Below are 18,620 nucleotides of genomic sequence, written 5' to 3' on the forward strand. Positions count from 1 at the left end.
CCCAATGCCGACCCAGTCTTTGCCATCCATAATGAGTCCAGCATGCGCTCCCTTGAAGATCAAGCAAAATTGGCGTCAACATCCCACAGAAACAACAAACAAGCTCATTTTACAAACTTGTACTGCACAATTTGCTTAAAGCAGATTATGGCTTGAAAATTCAGTGGTTGAAATTTATTCAAAAAATGCTTCACAGAGTTCAGCTCAAGCTAAGCACTGCATCCAATTTACAAACACAGAACCGTTCTAGCATGTCAATTTTAAGTTGCATTGACAATGTTTTGATAAGCCCTTGCGAAGAGCTTGAACTAAAGAAACCATTAAATTGCGCCATGCTAGCGATATGGAGGGGGCGTGGTAAGCAATCATACCTTAACTACAGTATCTTTTTGATGGACCGCTGTCTTTTACAAAACTTAGATTCCATGGTCTTAATTTAAAAAAAAACAGACCTACATTATGCCAAAGCAGATACGATGAAACATTAACAGTATTTAGTCAATTTTCCCCCTCCGCGCCGTAATGCCCATTTCATGTTTTATTTTTTGTTGCACAAAATATGTATATCTGAGATGTTATATCAAATCAAAATAACTTTTATTCGGCATAAGCCACAGCGGTTAGCATCACAACAAACAATTATCACAGAACATCCCAACAGTAAATATTGTTAAAATTATCATCAATTCATGAGCTCTAAAAACATTTGATAAAAATGAGATAAGAGTACCACATACGATACAACATTTTATCGTCCAAAGTCCTGGCAGACCCTGGTCAGTGATCCCTTCATCAGGGGTGCAATTTTAGGTGTGGAGGTTTATTCATTTCAGAACCTTCACGAGGTACCCACAAGGGCCTTGTTCCTCCTTAGCCAGGCTCTATGAATATTTTTAGTGACAAAGTGAGCAATGGTCAAGTCTGTGGACTCCTTGCATAGGTGGATAGCTTTGCTAACAGTTCGGACACCAAGTAGTCTAAACAGGGGTATCAGGTACGTTACTCTGAGGTCTTTTAATGCGTCACAGAATAATAAGAAGTGCACCATTGTTTTCACCCCATTTTCGCACAAGGTGGGCACACAGAATTTTCTGACCCGCCCACTTTTTAGTTATATCTCGTAGTGGCAACAATCCCAGGCGTAGCCTTATGTACAGCGCCCGGGCAAATGCTGGTTTTGTGGCACTCTTTTGTGGCAAGATACGCCGGGCCCATGGCCAAAGCAAGTTTGAGGGTCCTAGCTCTCATCTCCTTGTATCTTCTGAAGGCATCCTTTTTTGGCATTGTGCTCCATCTGGCGCGGGCTCAGCCAATGGAGAGAGAGCCCCAGCTGTGCCAGCCATTGTTTCACATGCACCAGTCAGGGGATCTTCTGCCAACCCCTCAGAGATAGAACATGTTCCAAGGTCTAGGGATATTCCTTAAGTTCCCGGCTACCCCAGATCCTGACCCAATATAAAACTGGCCTAATTGCTAGTTCTTCATCAATTGGTGGGAGATTACATTCCATGCGAGAGGAGCTAGTTGGGGTACATGGGGGAGCAACAGGATGGCTTGTGCACCTGGTACTCCCACCGCACCCCCCTTTAAAAATCGTATCCTCAGGTAATCGTACCAATCCACCTGCTCTATAGTACCACCATTTGCCTGCAAGTTTAAGGGATCTGACATCGCGGTTTTTGCTGAGAAAACCATAGCCTTAGTTTTTGAGGAATTTATTTATAATCCTACTTTGACACACTCACTATTGAACGTGCTCAGGGCACGCTGCAGACCCATCGGGGAAGTAGACAAAAGGACGGCATTGTCCGCAAAAAAGAGAACCAGAATAAGTTTGCCCCCCATCCTCGGGGATCCTCATTTTCCTCCTGGATACTCACATATATGTATTTATGTATAAGCAGAATAAAATGAGTGCCAGGATGCATCCCTGCCGGACCCCTATAGCCACCCAAAACTAGTCTGTTACTTTGCTCCCCAATCCCCATCTAACAGAGTTGGATCGGGCATAGCAGTTCTTCAAGGATGTTTTTGGCCCTCAGTACTGCCGAAAGGGTTTCTCCGGAAACACTGTCAAAAGCTGCTTTAAGGTCCACAATGACCCCATACAGGATGGTCTTTGTAATCCTTAGGTGTTTCTGGATGATTAAATAGAACCTAAAGCTTTGGTCAACAGTGCTTTTCCCTAATTGAAACCCCGCCTGAAGGTGACTTAGTTGGTTAGTTTCCTTGACGCACGCCGTTAGGTGCTGTAGGATTACTTTTGCACAGGTTTTTCCCATCGCATCCAACAGCGATATGGATCAGTAGTTACAAGAGTAAGCCATGTCCCCCTTCTTGAAAATGGGGAAAATCACTGCCATTGTCCAAGTCTCTGGGACCCGACCCTGGGACAGGATAGCATTAAATATCCTGGTGAGCACTGATGCCCAGACTGCCATTTTGCTTTTGTACAAATCCACCTGGACCCCATCCGGGCCCAGCACTTTTCCCCCTTTCTGCACTGTTATGGCCCTAGCCACTTCTTCAATTGAGAAATTTAACTGGATAAAGGTCTCTATAGCCTGAAGTGCAACTGGGCAAGCAACTCTCAGGGGGATCGATTTGTCGTGCCTAAGTTGATCGCTATACAGGGCTTCAAAATGGTTATGCCACCTAGTCGGGTTTATGCTTTCCGGTGCCGTGATGTCGCCTTTCAAATCAGAATCGGTAACCACCCTCCAGAAACCTACACCATCCTTAGCCTTTGCACACTCTTGGATGTGTCATATCTTTTTAGTGGCTATGAGTGACTTGTATGATCTTCTCATAAATTGAAGGCAAGGCAGTACCTGTCCACCTGACAGACCCCTCTCGTGTAGGCAATTAGGACCCTTTTAGCTACTATGCAATCCCTGTCGAACCAAGCCACCCGCTTCTTGGCCCCTTCTCTAATTCGTTTTGCTGGGGCAGATAGCATAAACCCCAATGCCTCCTGCAATGCTTTATCATTCAAGCATATGTCTTCGTTGCAAATGCTAGGGTTACAAATTATTTCAATTTGGCACAAGATTCTATCATACAGTGTTGGGCCTAAAAGGTCCAAGTTGATATTCACCCATTTGATCGACCGTCGAGCATGGCCATAGGCTACAAGACCAGTTGTTTGGTCCGTCACCATGGACGGTAGGACGGCAACATTTATGAGGGAAAGCGTAATCGGTTTGTGATCGCTTTCCCATCGATTGAGAAGCCCCTAACCCTATGCCAATCTTTACCCGAAACCAGGGCATAGTCTATTCTTGATGAACCTTTTGGGCATTGATAGGTGTCATTTGCTAACTGGTTGGAAAACGGCCATTGCAACACCTTAAGCCGACAGTGTTGAGCCCTCTTACCACCTCAAAGGTCTCTGAGTGGATTCTCCCGGGTGTATTTGCCCTTATATCAGGAATAGCCCAAGCCTCATCTTCATCGCCCCACAGGCCTTTCAACTATCTGTGGGTTTCCAGAGAAGCATTGAAATTGCCAAGGGTCATACTAAATGTTGGTCCCTTACTGGACAACCCCAGTCAGTCTACTGAGTCACACAGAGCCGAGACTGCGTTGTTACTGGTAATGACCTTCAGCCTGTTATAGACATTAAACAACAAAGCAGATTCCTGGTTGGGCAAGGATAGTTCGACAAATTGTAGATCGTCAGACCCTGTGTTCAATTGCCTGGCTTCCCAATTAAGTGCAGCCTTGAGATCGAGTGCCAACCCACAGAAAGGTCTCCCTTCTGGGACTTTTCCAGCTTTTACCTTGAAGATCTCATAACCCTGGATGACTACCTCCTCCATGGCCCACGTCTCTTGGAATGCTACAATATCTTATGAATATAGAAAGTCAAGCCACTCACTATCAATAAAATGTTTGGCGAGGCCTGCTATATTCCAAGAGAGTATCTTAGTTTGATGGGAACTTTGGGGCCTTGGCAGCGTGTCCATTTGGGCCACTCAATCAACAGCCTTCAAGTTGAGAACCCCTCTCCAAGTGGCTCCTCCACTGGCCATGGGTCTCAATGCTTAGTAGACACTGCACTAGCCACTCCTCTTTCAAAGTCACCTGAATATAGTCATGTGTAACACTGGGATGGTTATATCTTCTACAGTGTACAATGTCATCCCGTATGGCTGTCGTGCATCCCCTCGTGACAAATCCAGTGTATTACTTTATTGTTAAGTGCTTCCTGGTTCTCCTGGTAGCCCTCCATGAGTTTTGGTGCATTAGCCAAAAGCACTTGGTGGCTAGTTTGCAAAAGGTTGTCATACCTGAGGTGTGGAGGTCCCATAGTTCTTACCTTCTGTCTGTCCACATTGCCTGCTGAGGGATGATAGAGCCCCTGGGTGGATTAGGGGGTTACTCGGGGCGGGGGTCCATTTATCACTGAACGAATATCCCCCTTTAGTAACTAGGTTCTGGATAACCTCCAATAGAGCTTTGTCCCAGTTGTCACCTCGGGGTTGCCCTTGGGGTTTAATTGGTGGGGTTTCAATAGGCTGGGGTCCATCCCTAACCTGTGAGCTGGGAGAAGGGAACTTGCACCCATGACTTGATTCAGCAAGGCAGGACAGGGGGTGGACCTCTGATTGTTTAAGTCTATCAGCCTGGTTATCTCAGTTGTTAAAGTTACCAGGACTTTATGTACTGCCGACACCACCTCCTTCAGTACTTCAATGCCACTGTTCATCGCACTATTGGCAGTTGCTGCAGCCCCCTCGTCCACCTGCATCGTGCTTGCCCCTGTGGGTCTTTTGATTTTGCCTCCCCGCTTACTACTTCTTCGCTTGGGGAGGGCATAACAGAACAAGGAAGGGAATCAAGCATCTTTCTCCTGCTTAGAACACTCTTCTTTCGGGGTAACGGAGGAGGGCTTATAGCTTGTGCTGGGCCCCTTTGACTAGAAACCTCACTTTTACCACCCCCATCCTCTTAAACAACCCCCCTCCCGCACCCCTCCTCTGCATCTCCCCTCCTGGCTTCGGGGTTAATTATAGAACTCTGCTCTAGTTCTGCTAGGGGCAGGGATCTATTATCTGTGGGTACGAGGACACATTTCCACCATCATTTTCCCAGGGTCCTGGGTCCTTGCACTGCCCCTTTCCCGCCCCCCATCCCCAAACCTCCCCTCTACATTTTGTTGTGGCGAGAGCTGTTCAGCCCTGGCCGGGCTTATCACTGACTCAGCGTTGGCTACCTGGAGCCCTTGCTGAGCCACGGTAGGTGTGACCTCAATCACACAAGGTGCAACCCTTTCCCCCGGGTCTGGTTTCACTGCCACCAGCCTATACAATTTGCCCTACTGCTGGCCGGGTTTTTTCTCGATGGCATATGTTATTGTCAATTTTAAGGGCTAGAAATAGCAAACTGGGATTGCTCTATCTGCACTAGGCAAATCATTCAGTAGCAGCTTGGGCTCTAACAACATTTTTAGCAAATACAGTTGGCTTTAGGAGTACAGCAATCACCTCAAAGGCTATATAACTTCATTGCTATTCAATTACATTTTTTTGGGTTCTCTATTAAGATTTTAGCAGGAAGCTTTAATAATGAACAGGGATGTTTCTACTATGTTTTAATGACTGACTTTTTTATGGATATTATTTATCTGCAAATGACTATGTTCAGCGTTCTACATACTTACAGAATACTTGGGATTAGAGGTATAATAGCAAACCTGATAAAGTGATTGTATTGCTTGCACCATGGCTGCTCTCTCTACAATATATGTAGAATTTCTGATTGTAATATTGTATCTTTTATGGAAATATTCTTGTTTTTATTGTCGATTTTTGTTTGCTTTTATGGAACACAATATTTACGAAATAAAGCTATTTAAACGGAAATTAATGTGTGTAGTAGTGGCACTTACATCAAAAGGTTCTTCCACAGAGTATGGGGAGAAGGAAAGTCCTTTTGGGTTACATCCAGTGTTCCTGGGTATGAAGCAGCAGTGCTCGAAGTGTATGAAAACAAGTAGTGGAACTATGGTCCATACTGGCCTGACCCCGCTCCCCACAAACCCCATCACCACGCACAAAACAAACCCCCAAACACATGCTCCTCTGGTTTTGAAAGTGCAAGTTTCAACTTCTTCCTACACTTTAATCTTAAAAAGAAACCATTCCGGAACGGTTCCTTTTTAAAATAAAAGTATAGGAATAGTAAAACTTGGAGGAGCACCTCTCTCACCCACTTCGACCACTGTGAAGGAGGCACTCATACGCCAATTCTGACATGTGGAGCTCCATTCTGTGTGACCCCCTCAACACAAATGTTACTGTATGTATTTTTATGCCTCCTTTTGGGCATTCCTCTATTTTCCCGTGTATATGTTATGATATTTTATTCGTATCGCGCTCATACACAAGTGTTTCAGAGCGCGGCATCTCTATTCTCTCTCTCCTGTTCTACCATAAACCTATCATCAGCCTGTTCTGTTCACTGATCAAAATGTTATAATGAGCGCCCCTATCTCAGGAATGGCCAGGCTAATATATGTATGTTTGGATGTAATTCTTGTGGAACTGTAACATTCAATACAAATGAAAGGGTGGAATGAAGCCAAACTAATGTGAACTGGCCTTAGTCACATTCCTCCGAAGGCATTAGGGAGTTCCCTCGGCCACACAATTGTTCGCAGGGGGGAACAATGGAGCGGTCAAGGACTGAGGCCAGAATTGACTGAATTCAGAATCGACGCCTTTAAGATGGCGGCTAAAGGATACTTTTTTTCGGAAACAGCTCTTTCTGCTGCATAGTTGATAAGGGTTTAACAACCATAACTTGCAGGACAGACAACACCTTCGATGACACAGAGCAATTTGACACACAAAAGCTATGCCTCTTATGCTTTAATAAAGTAACTTCTCCCACCAAAGTAGTGAATTCAGGGGTCGAATTGTACGAAAAGAAGTGGAGGAACAATGTTTCCTGCTGGCCTTCCCCTGCTCCCCACAAACACCATCACCACGCTCCCTCCCACACGCAATGCAAACCCCATAGCTGGGTCCCGCCTTTCTTCCAGTCCACACCAGCACTGTGTAAAGGCTGAAAGAGACACAGTGAAGGAAAATGCAAAGTGCATTTTAAACGACCCCATTACCTATATTCATTGCCCCCACAGAATGCAGATTTATGGACCCTCACCTTTTTAATTACCCACAATTCACACCTCTTAAGGGACATGCTAAAGATTTAAGCCACCCCTCTCACCTACCCATTAACTACACGCACAGCTGTGCCTGCAGTATTTTCACAAGAAGTTGCTTATTTGCAAAAGAATAATTCTGATTACTTTGGGAACACCCGGAGCAGGGCCATGATAGGGCTTCGGAATGGGCTCTGTCCTAAGCAGGCCACTGAAAAAAGATCAGCAACCCACCAGTTCTACGAAAGATCACCGTGATGTGAGCCTGGAGCTGATCTAGTAGGTCACAGTTTTGAATCCCCATGAAAGCGAAAGCAAAAAACAAATGCTCCAGCATGACCAGACTGACACGGGGCACAGAAGTGTAAGATTCAACTTCCTCCTACACTTTTTTTATTTTAAATGAAACCCTTCCAGAATGGTTTCTTTTTAAAATAAAAGTATAGGAACGGTAAAACTTAATTTAAGTAGCGTAGCACCACTCCCGCACACAGAAGTCTTTATGAGAGGGAAAAGGGGCATTTGCCCCAGGCCCCCACCTTGAAGGGGGGTCCCACAAGGCTGACTGATCTAAAGAAGTTAGTTCCCATTGTTGACCAAGCACAAAAAGCATACACCAGGATATTTTATAACATGCAGCAAACCTATTACCTGTCTTTTGTTAGATACATTCGGCTATGATCAATTCTAATGCTTTTTGTGTTCACTGTGGAATACATAACTTATGCGTTTACTATGAGACAACTGTAGCATGTCTACCTTTCTGTGGGGATTATATTGATCATGTGCAATAGCCAAATTTGAAATGCATATTGATACATCTGAGTGCAGCAATGGTTTGGAATATAGATCAACATGTTAAGCACTCATTGTAGAAATATGTGTTCTTTGCAAGATTACGATACCAGATTCCAACAAGGCCAACTCAGCCTTTCCTATGTCTGAAGTTTATAAACCTGCATATATATGTTCTTTCTTTCTAGCTCAACAGGTGCAATTACCAGCAAGGCACCTGCAGCAAAATTCTATAAAATGGTATTATTTTTGCTCTTGGTGAGAACTGGAAAATAAAGTTGGTAAGTACGGAAATTGCACAGTGGGTACAATCCCAGCAGCACCTCTTAATCAATGGGTGATCCTGGGAATCTCATCTAATCTCGTATTGCCCAACGTATTGCCTAACCTGCCATAACTGTGAGTGATTTCAGTGATTCTCAGGGTAAGATCTTCTAAAACGCCTCTCTCATGATTTCACTGGCTGCAGTGAGCATTGATATATTGCAAAACACAGCCACTTGTTTCTTTGCTTTCAAATGTCAATACTACTTGAAAACCATGGGCCTCATTACAACTCAGGCGTTAAGGGTTAACGCCGTCGTTAACCCTTAACGCCTGATTGCAATTTTAACGGCTGCTTTTAGCAGCCGTTAAAATCCATGGCGCTAAACCGCCTTGGTGCTAATTACGGCACCGTAATTTACGGTGCCGTAATTAGCGCCTTCCCCACTCCCATTATGCCCTATGGGGCAAAAATCGGAATGGGGAAGGGTAAATGGGAAATGGGGATTTACCGCCCCACTCACCTTGGAATGGGGCGGTAAATCCGCCATCCACCATGGTGTAAACGTAGTTTACACCATGGTGGTAAAGTTGGTGTACTTACCGCCTGGGTCGTAATGACCCACCATGTCCCTCTTCTAATCCCAGTCTCTCTGGATACAAACACCTTCCTGGTGGCATGTAATCATCATTCGCTCTCTATGCTTTGGTATGTGTAGCTTTATCCTTGTTTCCAGTTGGTCTCCTGCATCCATGCTTGAGCTCTTTTGCAATCTATGAATCAGCTAATCTGAGTCGTCTATCTAGTCTGTATTATGTGCACTTTTTTCATATGATCTGTGTCTTGCATTTATACTATGGGCTGTTATACTTTCCTTGTGGCTGCTATTGGTGAAAAGTGCCCTGTACCCGTGCTACAAAGCAAGTACCCTTGTTAGCCTTGAAATGCTACTTGTTTTTCATTCTGATTGCAGCAAGAATGGAGAGGGTAATGGGACTCAAAGGGAGTGTGCATGCCTATTTTGATTGCTGCGAAGCAGCATATCAAGCAGTGGGCTGAGATTTCTACAAGGCGGCCTCAACCAGATATTCAGAATCTCTTAATTCCTTTGGTTAGGTGGAGGGGGGCCCCAAAGGTGCTTTTAATTCTGTGTTAAACTCATGGCACCAAGTGGTGGTAAGGGTAACCGAGTTCGGTGGTAATTTAGTAAATTAACATACCACCGCACAAACATACAAAAGCATGTATTCTTCATTCAGGCATCGGAAATAGCCCAACAGCTCTCCTGCAACCTAGAAGTTACGCTGAGTATTAATTAGTACCTGCAAACCTTCTTATCTATTGCTCCAAATCTCAGAATCTAAGACAAAAATCGCCTCACAAGTTGTACTAATCCCTCACTGCAACCTTCCAAACGCTTTATACTCGCTCTCTCTTTCACTAGCATGCAAACACCCAAGTCTGAGAACTCTCACTCCAATCGTAACCACTTCTGACCTCTCACCTAACCTTCAAAACACTGTGAATGTCTCACTTTAACCAGAAAAAACATTCCTTTCTCCTTCAAATTCACTGATCCTCACGTCTCACTTACAATAAATGAAGGAGAGGGGTTTTCTTCAGAAAGAGCCATTTCTGCTGCATTGTCAATAATGTTTTTGCAACCTCACTTTGCGGGGTGATAGCACCTTGGATGACTCTGAGGAATATGCCTCAAAGGACTTATGTCTTCTTGGCTTCCATAAAGCAACTTCTCCTTCCAAACGAAAGTCAAATACGTGTGCCTGAGTGTGGACCATTAAGCAATTGTGTTAAAAGCATATACAAACACCCAAAAATAAATGTATTAAATAATCTACAAACCTTTCTGATTCATGTATGTCACATCAACACCATTACCAAGGCCTACAAAGCCCCCTGAAACCTACCACTATCTAAAAGACCCTGATAACTCATACCGGCATACAGAATAATTTGATCTATCAAACTAACATGTAAAACACGTTGTCCCCTTGCTCCAATGTACAAGCCTCTTGAACTAAATGACTAAACACTCTGAAACCTTGAATAAAAAACAAAGCCATGCAATGTCCATTCTAGCCTACCAACTACACAGCCAGCTCCCATATAACTTAGAAAATACCCTGGCCACTCAAAGATACCTACAAAGCTCCTGACCTCTAGGTCTGAAAACACCCTCCACTCAAAAAGCAACCAGAAAAATGCCCTGACCTCCTCTACTGATATACACAACTCCTCAATCCCTCACTGTAATCTACCAAACACTTACAGCCTCACTACAAGTTTGGCAGTAAATCTGCCAAAATACTGCCCAACTGAATTACTGTTACTGCCACTTGGTCCAGCGAATTAGCACCGGATTAGCTGCGGCGGTGTAAATCCCCATTTTGTCTGACTCCATAGGACTCTATGTGGGGTTTTCTTTTGGCAGAATTACTGTGGCAGTAATTCTGATGATTTTGCTGATTTTTCAGCAAAGAGTTGGAGGATTCACCTCCAGCACAATAGTGACAGTGTAAATTCCCATGTTAATTGTCTTGGGAGGATAGCTCAGGGGCAACATGCTGGTCTTGGTAGCAAGACGACGCAGAGCAACACAAGTTTGATCCCGTGTTATAAATAACCAATTACAATCATTACTGTCACCAGCAATACCGGTGCAGTAATAATGTATTTTTTGTTTATTGCAGATAAGGCAAAAGCTTTTAGTTTGAGGTAACTCAGGTCTCCCACCAGCCAACCTTTAGTCAGCCGGTCCAGTATACGTTAATACCAGCACTTTAATACCGGACAGGTCGACGTATAATGAGGCCCACTGTCTTTCTTGATCCATTTACATCCTCTAATTATGAACCACTTGGCTTATTCTTGTAATGATGAACTTTATAGCATTGAGGTTAAAAGGACATAACACATCACCCAGCTTTCTTAGCCCATAATAGAACACTGTCTGACATTTTAAAACTCCTAATCCTTTTCAATCAGTTAACTGTAAACAAGACCAGAAATGCATAGTAAAGAGAATGCATACTTGCTCTAAGAATATCTACTCACTGTGAGGCCCCATTGCGTCCATCCATGAGATGAGAAGAGACATGTGTTTGTGCGAGGACTAACCTTTACGGCCAGCTCCTTCTGCCGGCTGCTGGGGCACTCCAGTGGCAAGTTATTTTCATTCAGGACGATGTCTCGCGATAACTGGGAGGAGAAAGACAAGGGGTATCGTGTTTCGGAATCCTCACTGAAGCAAGGGGTCAGCAGATCATTGCCTAAACTCATGGTGCTCTCCAACTTCTCACGAAGCAGCAGGTAATGCCTTGTTTTCTCCACCTAAGTAGAGAAGAAAGTGTAAAAAAGTGATGCTCGGGCTTTTGTCCATCTCTCAGCATGCATGACGATCTGTGCACAAAGTTCTTCACTAGTAGGAGCCAGTAATGCGCATGCAGAAAGTGTCACTGCAGATGGACCGGAGAGCTCGCGCCCAAGTCCGTCTTGGAGTATATAATGACCTGCACGAGCAGGGTATTGGTTATAGTGGAATTGCCCTTTCCTTTCTGTGGCCCTCATTACGACCCTGGCGGAAATCGCGGTGCAAAATGCACCTTGGAGCACGGCGGAAAGCTGCCGATACCGCCATGGGGGTTGGCGGATTTTCCGCCCCATTCCGACCTTGGCGGGGCGGTAAATCCCCAATCCCCATTTTACCCTTCCCCATTCCCATTTTTGCCCCATAGGGTATAATGGGAGTGGGGAAGGCGTTAATTACGCCACCGTAAAGTACGGTGGCGTAATTAACAACAAGGTCCCGTAGCGCCATGGATTTCTCCGCCCGGAAAAACCAGGCGGAGAAAGGCTCCATGGCGCTACGGGAACTCGTAGTAGGGCGGACGGGTCCGCCACGAATACCGCTGGCGTAAACCCACTCCGCCAGGGTCGTAATGAGGGCCAGTGTATGCAGAGCAACATATCGGCAAATAGTTCTAAACTACAATAATAAAATTAAGCACCAGAAAGCTTGGGAGGTCAGCTGTTCTTTGGAGGATGCGCTGGAATATGGAACTCTTGTAAAATCTGGCAGGAGAGCTGTATCGCTCTGCCAGCGGCCTTGTAGGATTATGTAAGAGGATCCTTGGTGTCAATCAGATACTCACTCATGAAGAAATAGTGCCTCGTAGTGAACGTTCTGTTACAGTGTTAGCAAACCTGTAAACTATAGTGCTCCTAGGTACGTTCGAGAGAGCTGCTAGCTACGTTAGGTCCAGAGTTGATGGCTGTTTCTCTTTAAGAGTCTTGTGTTTCTGTGCTGCCTTAAACATTGTTTTTTTCCAACGTTGTGCTTAACTGCATTTTTTGTTATTATTTCTAATTATGCTGTTTGATACATTTATATATTGTTCAGCTGTGTTATATTTTTTAAGATTACTATTCTTATTGGGACCTTTTGTCAATGGCTACCACTATTAATGTGGTTCAAGAATATGGTAATAGGGCCCCAAATCGTAAGCATTTGCTTCTTCATCAATCAGACAGCCGTCCAATTGCCGAATGCATTCATCAGGAGCTGGTTTGGGATCCCGCCGCATTGGAGTGGGAAGTATAATGGGGGTCTTTAGGTGCTAATAGCGCCGGCGCAATTAGCGCTGTGCTAATAGTCAGTGCTTAATTTGTAAACAAATAAGTGCCAGTGCCAAAAACATAATGGCCCCATAATGCCGGGTGCGGTGCCGCCCGGAGTGTGGGCGCAGCGCCGCCTTCAGCGCTGGCATGGCGCTGCCCTCAGCGCGGGCGCGCCAGCCGTGCCAGTTCAGTGCTAGACCTACCTAGATCGGCCCACCACCAGCCCATCACACTGCTGGTGCTCCATGTCACATGTTTGGCGCTGCAGCAACTGCTGACACAGGCTAGTAGTAAATACGCAACTAAGACATGCGCCTCCTGTAACTGCGCCTCGATGCCCCCGGGCTGTGTAAGCGCTTTAAAAATGCAAATAAATAAAAAAGCATTCTGTTTCAGTCACTGATGCACTGTATTTGTCTCTACCCCTTCGGCCCCATCTGGCAGTCTGTTAAAGTACAAGTATTGTTAATCGGTTACCTCCAGGAAGAGCACCCTCCCCTCAGCCCGTTCTTCAGTCACCTCATCCAGGTGTTTTGTGTAATCAATTTACTCTCAAGCCCTTATCAGTTATCACATCTCATAAATGCATCCCCCTTCACCCTTCCTTCAAGCATGATCATGGTGTTGTAAAACTTGGAAAAAGTCATTTCTGCAAGACATTGTTGTGAAATCAACGGCCTGTGCTACTTCTGCTTTAGGGCCTCTTTCCACCTTAACACATATTAAAAAACTAAATATGTTTTGTCACTCAATATTCAGGAGCCAGAGGAGAATGCATATTCGGATATAGAATGCATATTCGGATATCTCCTTCCCACTGGCTTGTTCTTGACATACTTCACTAAACTGCAGGGTGTAACAGACACCCACCTCCCTATATGAGGATTCCTATCTGAGGATTGCATGTGCTCTCATTCGGAGCACATGCTCGGAGCATATTGTACCCAGGTTTAGGGGCCACAACTGGTGTATAAACCACACATCAGGATAGAAAACATGCGCTGGAATTATGTAAAAAAATGACAGCAAAAGACGGTTGAGACTTATACACGAATACTCAACTAGTGCTTTTATTTATGATGACAGATTAGTGGGCACCTGCACCATGTTTATCCCAGTCTAGTTTCTATGTGTGTATCTTTAAGCCTGAAATAGCATTTCAGAAGTCCGTCTTTGCATGGGCTTTTCTTGCGAAGTGCAGCCGGTTCGGTTTCGGCCCAATACGTGCACCGTTCCGGGTCCCCTCACTGAAGCTTGTTTGTGAACTAATGAGGCCGATAACAGTAAAAGGAAGAACGGAAACACCCAGGCAAAAATTCACAGTTCATGTTTCGCGTAGATGAATGCTATCCAGGGTCGGGCTGGGGCATGCAATTGTCTCGAGTCAGACTCGGCACCAATGAAAAAGTGGCCAAAGTTGCAAACGACAATTCATTCCTTTTGTGACCGACACTAGTGGGACCACCCTGCCGCCCGTGCCCTGCCCGGTCCTGGGCTTTGCCCTGCCTTGCCTCATTCACTTAGGCTACCTTCCGTGGGGCCACCACCGCCACGGCCATGCTGAGCCTGATGATGACAAAAATAGGTGCGCGCCGCAGCGGCCCCACGGAAGGTAAGATTTTAAAAGAAAAAACGTATATTTGGGCAGCTGGGGCCCATCATTTTCGAAGTGATGGGCCACAGCCGCCACTCCAAATAAGTTATTTCTTTTAAAACCTACCTTCCGTGGGGCGGGCGCCGGCCACCGGCCCCACGGAAGGTCAGGTTTTCAAAGAAAAAAGTAAAAAACTGACTTTGGAGCACATTCCATGGTCCCGGCCACCCGTGGCAGAGTCATCCGACTCAGTCTGCGGCAGCCGGCAACCCCTGGTCACAGAAATTGGCCTGGGCCTGGCACTGACTGCAGTCAGCAGCACACAAGTCACACTGTGAATGCAAAAAGAAGATATCAAGGCTGAGTACCCCACAAGGAAATGCACCAACACAGGTTATAAAGATACACAGATCTTTATTCAAAGTAACTGACCAGTTCTCAAAGGACAAAACAACAGATAGCTATCAGGCCCTCAGTACAAAACAGCGAAAAACCAGCCCTGTTCGGTGTGTTCAATGAGTGGGATTGTACATCCGAATAGTCGCACCTTTAATACAGTCCAAAACATGATGTCCAACCCACTTGCAGGTTAATGAATCTCGGATCTAGGGTTTGTGCGGAGCTCATTCCTAATTTATGCATCTATACATTTACGGATTATCCTTAATACATTCACCAACAAGTTACAATAGCAACAGTGTGTCTTTGGATTTCTCTCTGAGTTTTGCACATCTCTTTATACAATATAGTAAAACAAGTGTTCACATCAGATGCTTGAACAGTATTGTGCACAATATATGTTCTTGGATTAGTTTCGTTGGTACGGGTAATCCTCTTTACACAGGTCAGCGAAGGACAAGGTCTCAGTACATGACCCTAACATTTGGACTGCGGGCGGTTTACACATTAACTTGTACACAGAGGTCAAGGCGACCATGTTACGTGCAAAACAACACTGTCCACTATCTTAGAACACAGGGTGACTTTAGAGTGAGAATCTAAAATGGCGGATGAACCTAAAATGGCAACTAACACTGATCTAAGGTCAGGACCTTGCTACGCTGATTTCTCCGCAGAGCGACTTGGCTTAGGCCAATATACATATATTCATACAGTATAGGAGGCACGATATGATTTCCCATTCGACAAACCCTCCTTTTGGCCTATGCCAAGCGCTAAACTACTTCTAATCGCTTTATGAATAATTCCACATCTCAATGTCCATACACCCTGAATCACCATCGGAGATATCTATTGTCATTAGGTCGGTCACTAAAATTTCTTTCAGCACAGTTCTTATCTGGGGAAGATACCTTACGTCCTAATGTACCCATCGCCTGTGCACAACATCCTCCTAACATCGAACATATACCAGGAAGACAATGTATACAGCAACAAAGAAACATAAAACCGCCTAAAATGATCAGTAAGACCGAAAGTATCTTCCAACCCCAAGATCGTAGACAGTCCCAAAACCAAGTGCTAAGATTCCAGTTTCCCTCGGGGACATGCCCTTCTGAACTTAAGACATGCAGATTCTGTATTGCTTTGAAGATAGTTGGGGAGGAATCTGGCAGGAAAACACAACAAGCGGACCCCACTAATTTACATACCCCACCACGTTCAGCTAGGATGACATCTAATGCCATCCGGTTCTGAGTGCTACTAACCTTATTGCTTTCTGTTCTAAAGTCATATTATAGAGTATTTCAGTGGTCCGGTTGATGGTTCTCTCCAATACTCTCGCTAGCCTCCTGATATCCTCAGAGTTCATTATCTGTCCCCAAAATGGCACAAAGGACTTAGCTACGTCACCCAGAATTTGCGCTGAAGTATCGCCATTCTCGTCCCGCCGCAGACGAGCCTTTGAAACCTCTACAGTACTGGCTATGAATACCCCGGGTAACAGGATCCTTAAATAACAAGTTCCCTGCCAATCCCTGGGTAACCATGGAAATGCTACATTACCGCAAACAAAGTAGACAGGTTCGCCTACATACAAAGGTCTGTTCTCGCTAGTCAAATTCGCAACATTGGCGCAACCTTTAAAATCACCCATTGACTGAATACTATTCCTCTGTATACAGAAAGAAACTGAATCGGGGCTATGATTAACAATGTAGGAAGGAGGTATGGTGTTAGACAGAAACCTGTGCAGTTCCCTCTGGGACCACTGCAAAAGATTTAAGACTACAGGTTTTTGGCAGTAAACCCACTTGGTAGCAGTCTGTACCACACAGATTCACTTGGTAGCTGTGGCTGAGCAGTCAGTCTTCCCTCAAGAAGAGTTAAGCAGTATACAGAGTATGCGCAATAGGTCAAGAGCACACAATAGAACAAGTAAACACTGACCAGGGCTTGGTGTAAAAGGGATATAATTATTTATTTAAAACCACAACTAGAAAAACACACAGGCACTAATAGTAAGCAATTCAAAAACACGGTCACTAAAAGATATACACTCCCTTAAAAGAATATTAGACAAGTCTTAAGTAAAGCCCGACTTATTTTCAGACAGCGGTGAGCGCTTAACGTAGATGGCACTCTAATAGTTTGTTTTAAAAGGGAGAGAAAAGCAGAGAACAAATTGAACAGATCCGAACACTTTTACAAGAACATAACAAGAGAGGAAGGCAAAGTAAAACCGTGAATTCAGAGTCAGTATGCTGGATCCGCTTTAAGAGGATCGAAACGAAATGTGTCCAAGGTCACACGGTTGCAGTGCACAAAAAGTCTTTTAATGGTTCAAAAAGGAGTTGGACCAAAGAAAGGGACCAGTTAGAGGGTCAAGGTGGCCAGCACAGTCCAGAAGGTTAAGGGTTTATTATTAACTTGTAGCAATCTTTAGAAAGGGAGGCCTGGCGGACACGGTACCTTAAAGTGGTGAGAACACTCCAGCGGGGGCAGTTGTTCCTGGCAGCGGATGCAAGTCGGTGCTTCGTCTGGGGGAAGAGAGAATCTCATCGTGGAGGAAGACAGGAGTCCGTTGCAGTACCAGGGAAGAAACCAGCCGCAGAGTTTCTCAGGTACAAGGAGCGGTCTGTGATTCGCGGTTCAGTGGTGAGTGGCTATCCGGCCGCCGGGGTGCTTGGCACGAGCAGTTCGACCACAAACCGGTCTGGGGTGCGAAGAAAAGAAGGTAAACTAGTTGTGTCCACCAGTCAGGGGAAGAAGCCTCTCCAGCCGGGAGATCTTCTCTGTGGTCGGGAAGTGGTAAGTCGGTTCTGCAGGGGCTCCACCGGTGGTGTCGTCGTGGTAGGTCGGCTCAGCTTCTCCCTCATCGGATTCTCAGGTCCTGTGGCGACTTCTGAAGTTCCAGTCCCCAAAGCCCTGCTTTTATGCAGCATACCCCCATTCACTCAGCCTAGCTGTCAATCAACCATGCTAAGTGGTGAGCCGGCCGGCTCACCACTTGGGCCAATCACACAAGAGTGCGACTTGAGTTACCAAGGTAACTCAGTCCAGGGTGCCTAAACCCCCTCCTATACCCCCTGTGGTACCCACACAGAGTGGCACCACTTTTGGAGGCTTCTGTGGAGAAGCCCGCCAAAAAGTGGAACAAAGGGCTCGACTTGGGTTGGAGTCACAGAAGAGAACACAAACGGCATTTTAGAATCGAGTCTTGGCAAAAAATACCAACCGGAGAATTAATATTAATTAAATAAACCGGCGGTATGTTCGAGGCTATGAGAATTAAATAATTAAAGTTGGTAGCCTCGAACAATGGGAAAATCCCATAGGGAAATATTTGCGGTCGAATATAAAAAGTAGTTTCCACTGCCACCAGCCAAAACTCGATCAGGGGGGACGGAGACGTGCCCCCTCGACTAACAGACCCCGGGGCAATTGAATTGCCCTGACCAGTACGTCCACAATATGATGGTTTGTACTGGTTTCTGTTAATAATTTGGAACTAGTAAAGCCAATGGTGACTTTACATGCCCTGGGAGACAGTAGTCAGTCCCAGGGTATGGAGTCTATGGTGGGGTGTCACTATGACACCCCTGTGTTACTGCACTGAGGGTGCTGTGTAACACACATAGTAAAAACACATGAGACCCTATGGAGTAAAGGATGCCATAGACCATATCCCATAAAACACATAAGCAGTCAAAGGAACACCATAAATCATGTCCAAGAGTGGGAGAAAAAGAGTC

At 45.2% G+C, this 18,620-nt stretch overlaps 1 protein-coding gene across 7 annotated transcripts in view; it reads right to left on the reverse strand.

The window, feature by feature from the left end:
• Positions 1 to 18,620, reverse strand: part of KIF1A (kinesin family member 1A) — a 4,129,412-nt gene that overhangs the window by 1,137,549 nt on the left and 2,973,243 nt on the right. For all 7 annotated transcript variants that reach the window (XM_069618139.1, XM_069618143.1, XM_069618141.1 and 4 more), the window contains one exon: positions 11,370 to 11,582. In XM_069618139.1, coding sequence (XP_069474240.1) covers positions 11,370 to 11,582 — 213 coding nt within the window. The remainder of the gene's footprint in view (positions 1 to 11,369; positions 11,583 to 18,620) is intronic.

The sequence above is a fragment of the Ambystoma mexicanum genome, chromosome 10, assembly GCF_040938575.1.
Source record: "Ambystoma mexicanum isolate Mex_15411 chromosome 10, UKY_AmexF1_1, whole genome shotgun sequence".
NCBI lineage: Eukaryota > Metazoa > Chordata > Amphibia > Caudata > Ambystomatidae > Ambystoma > Ambystoma mexicanum.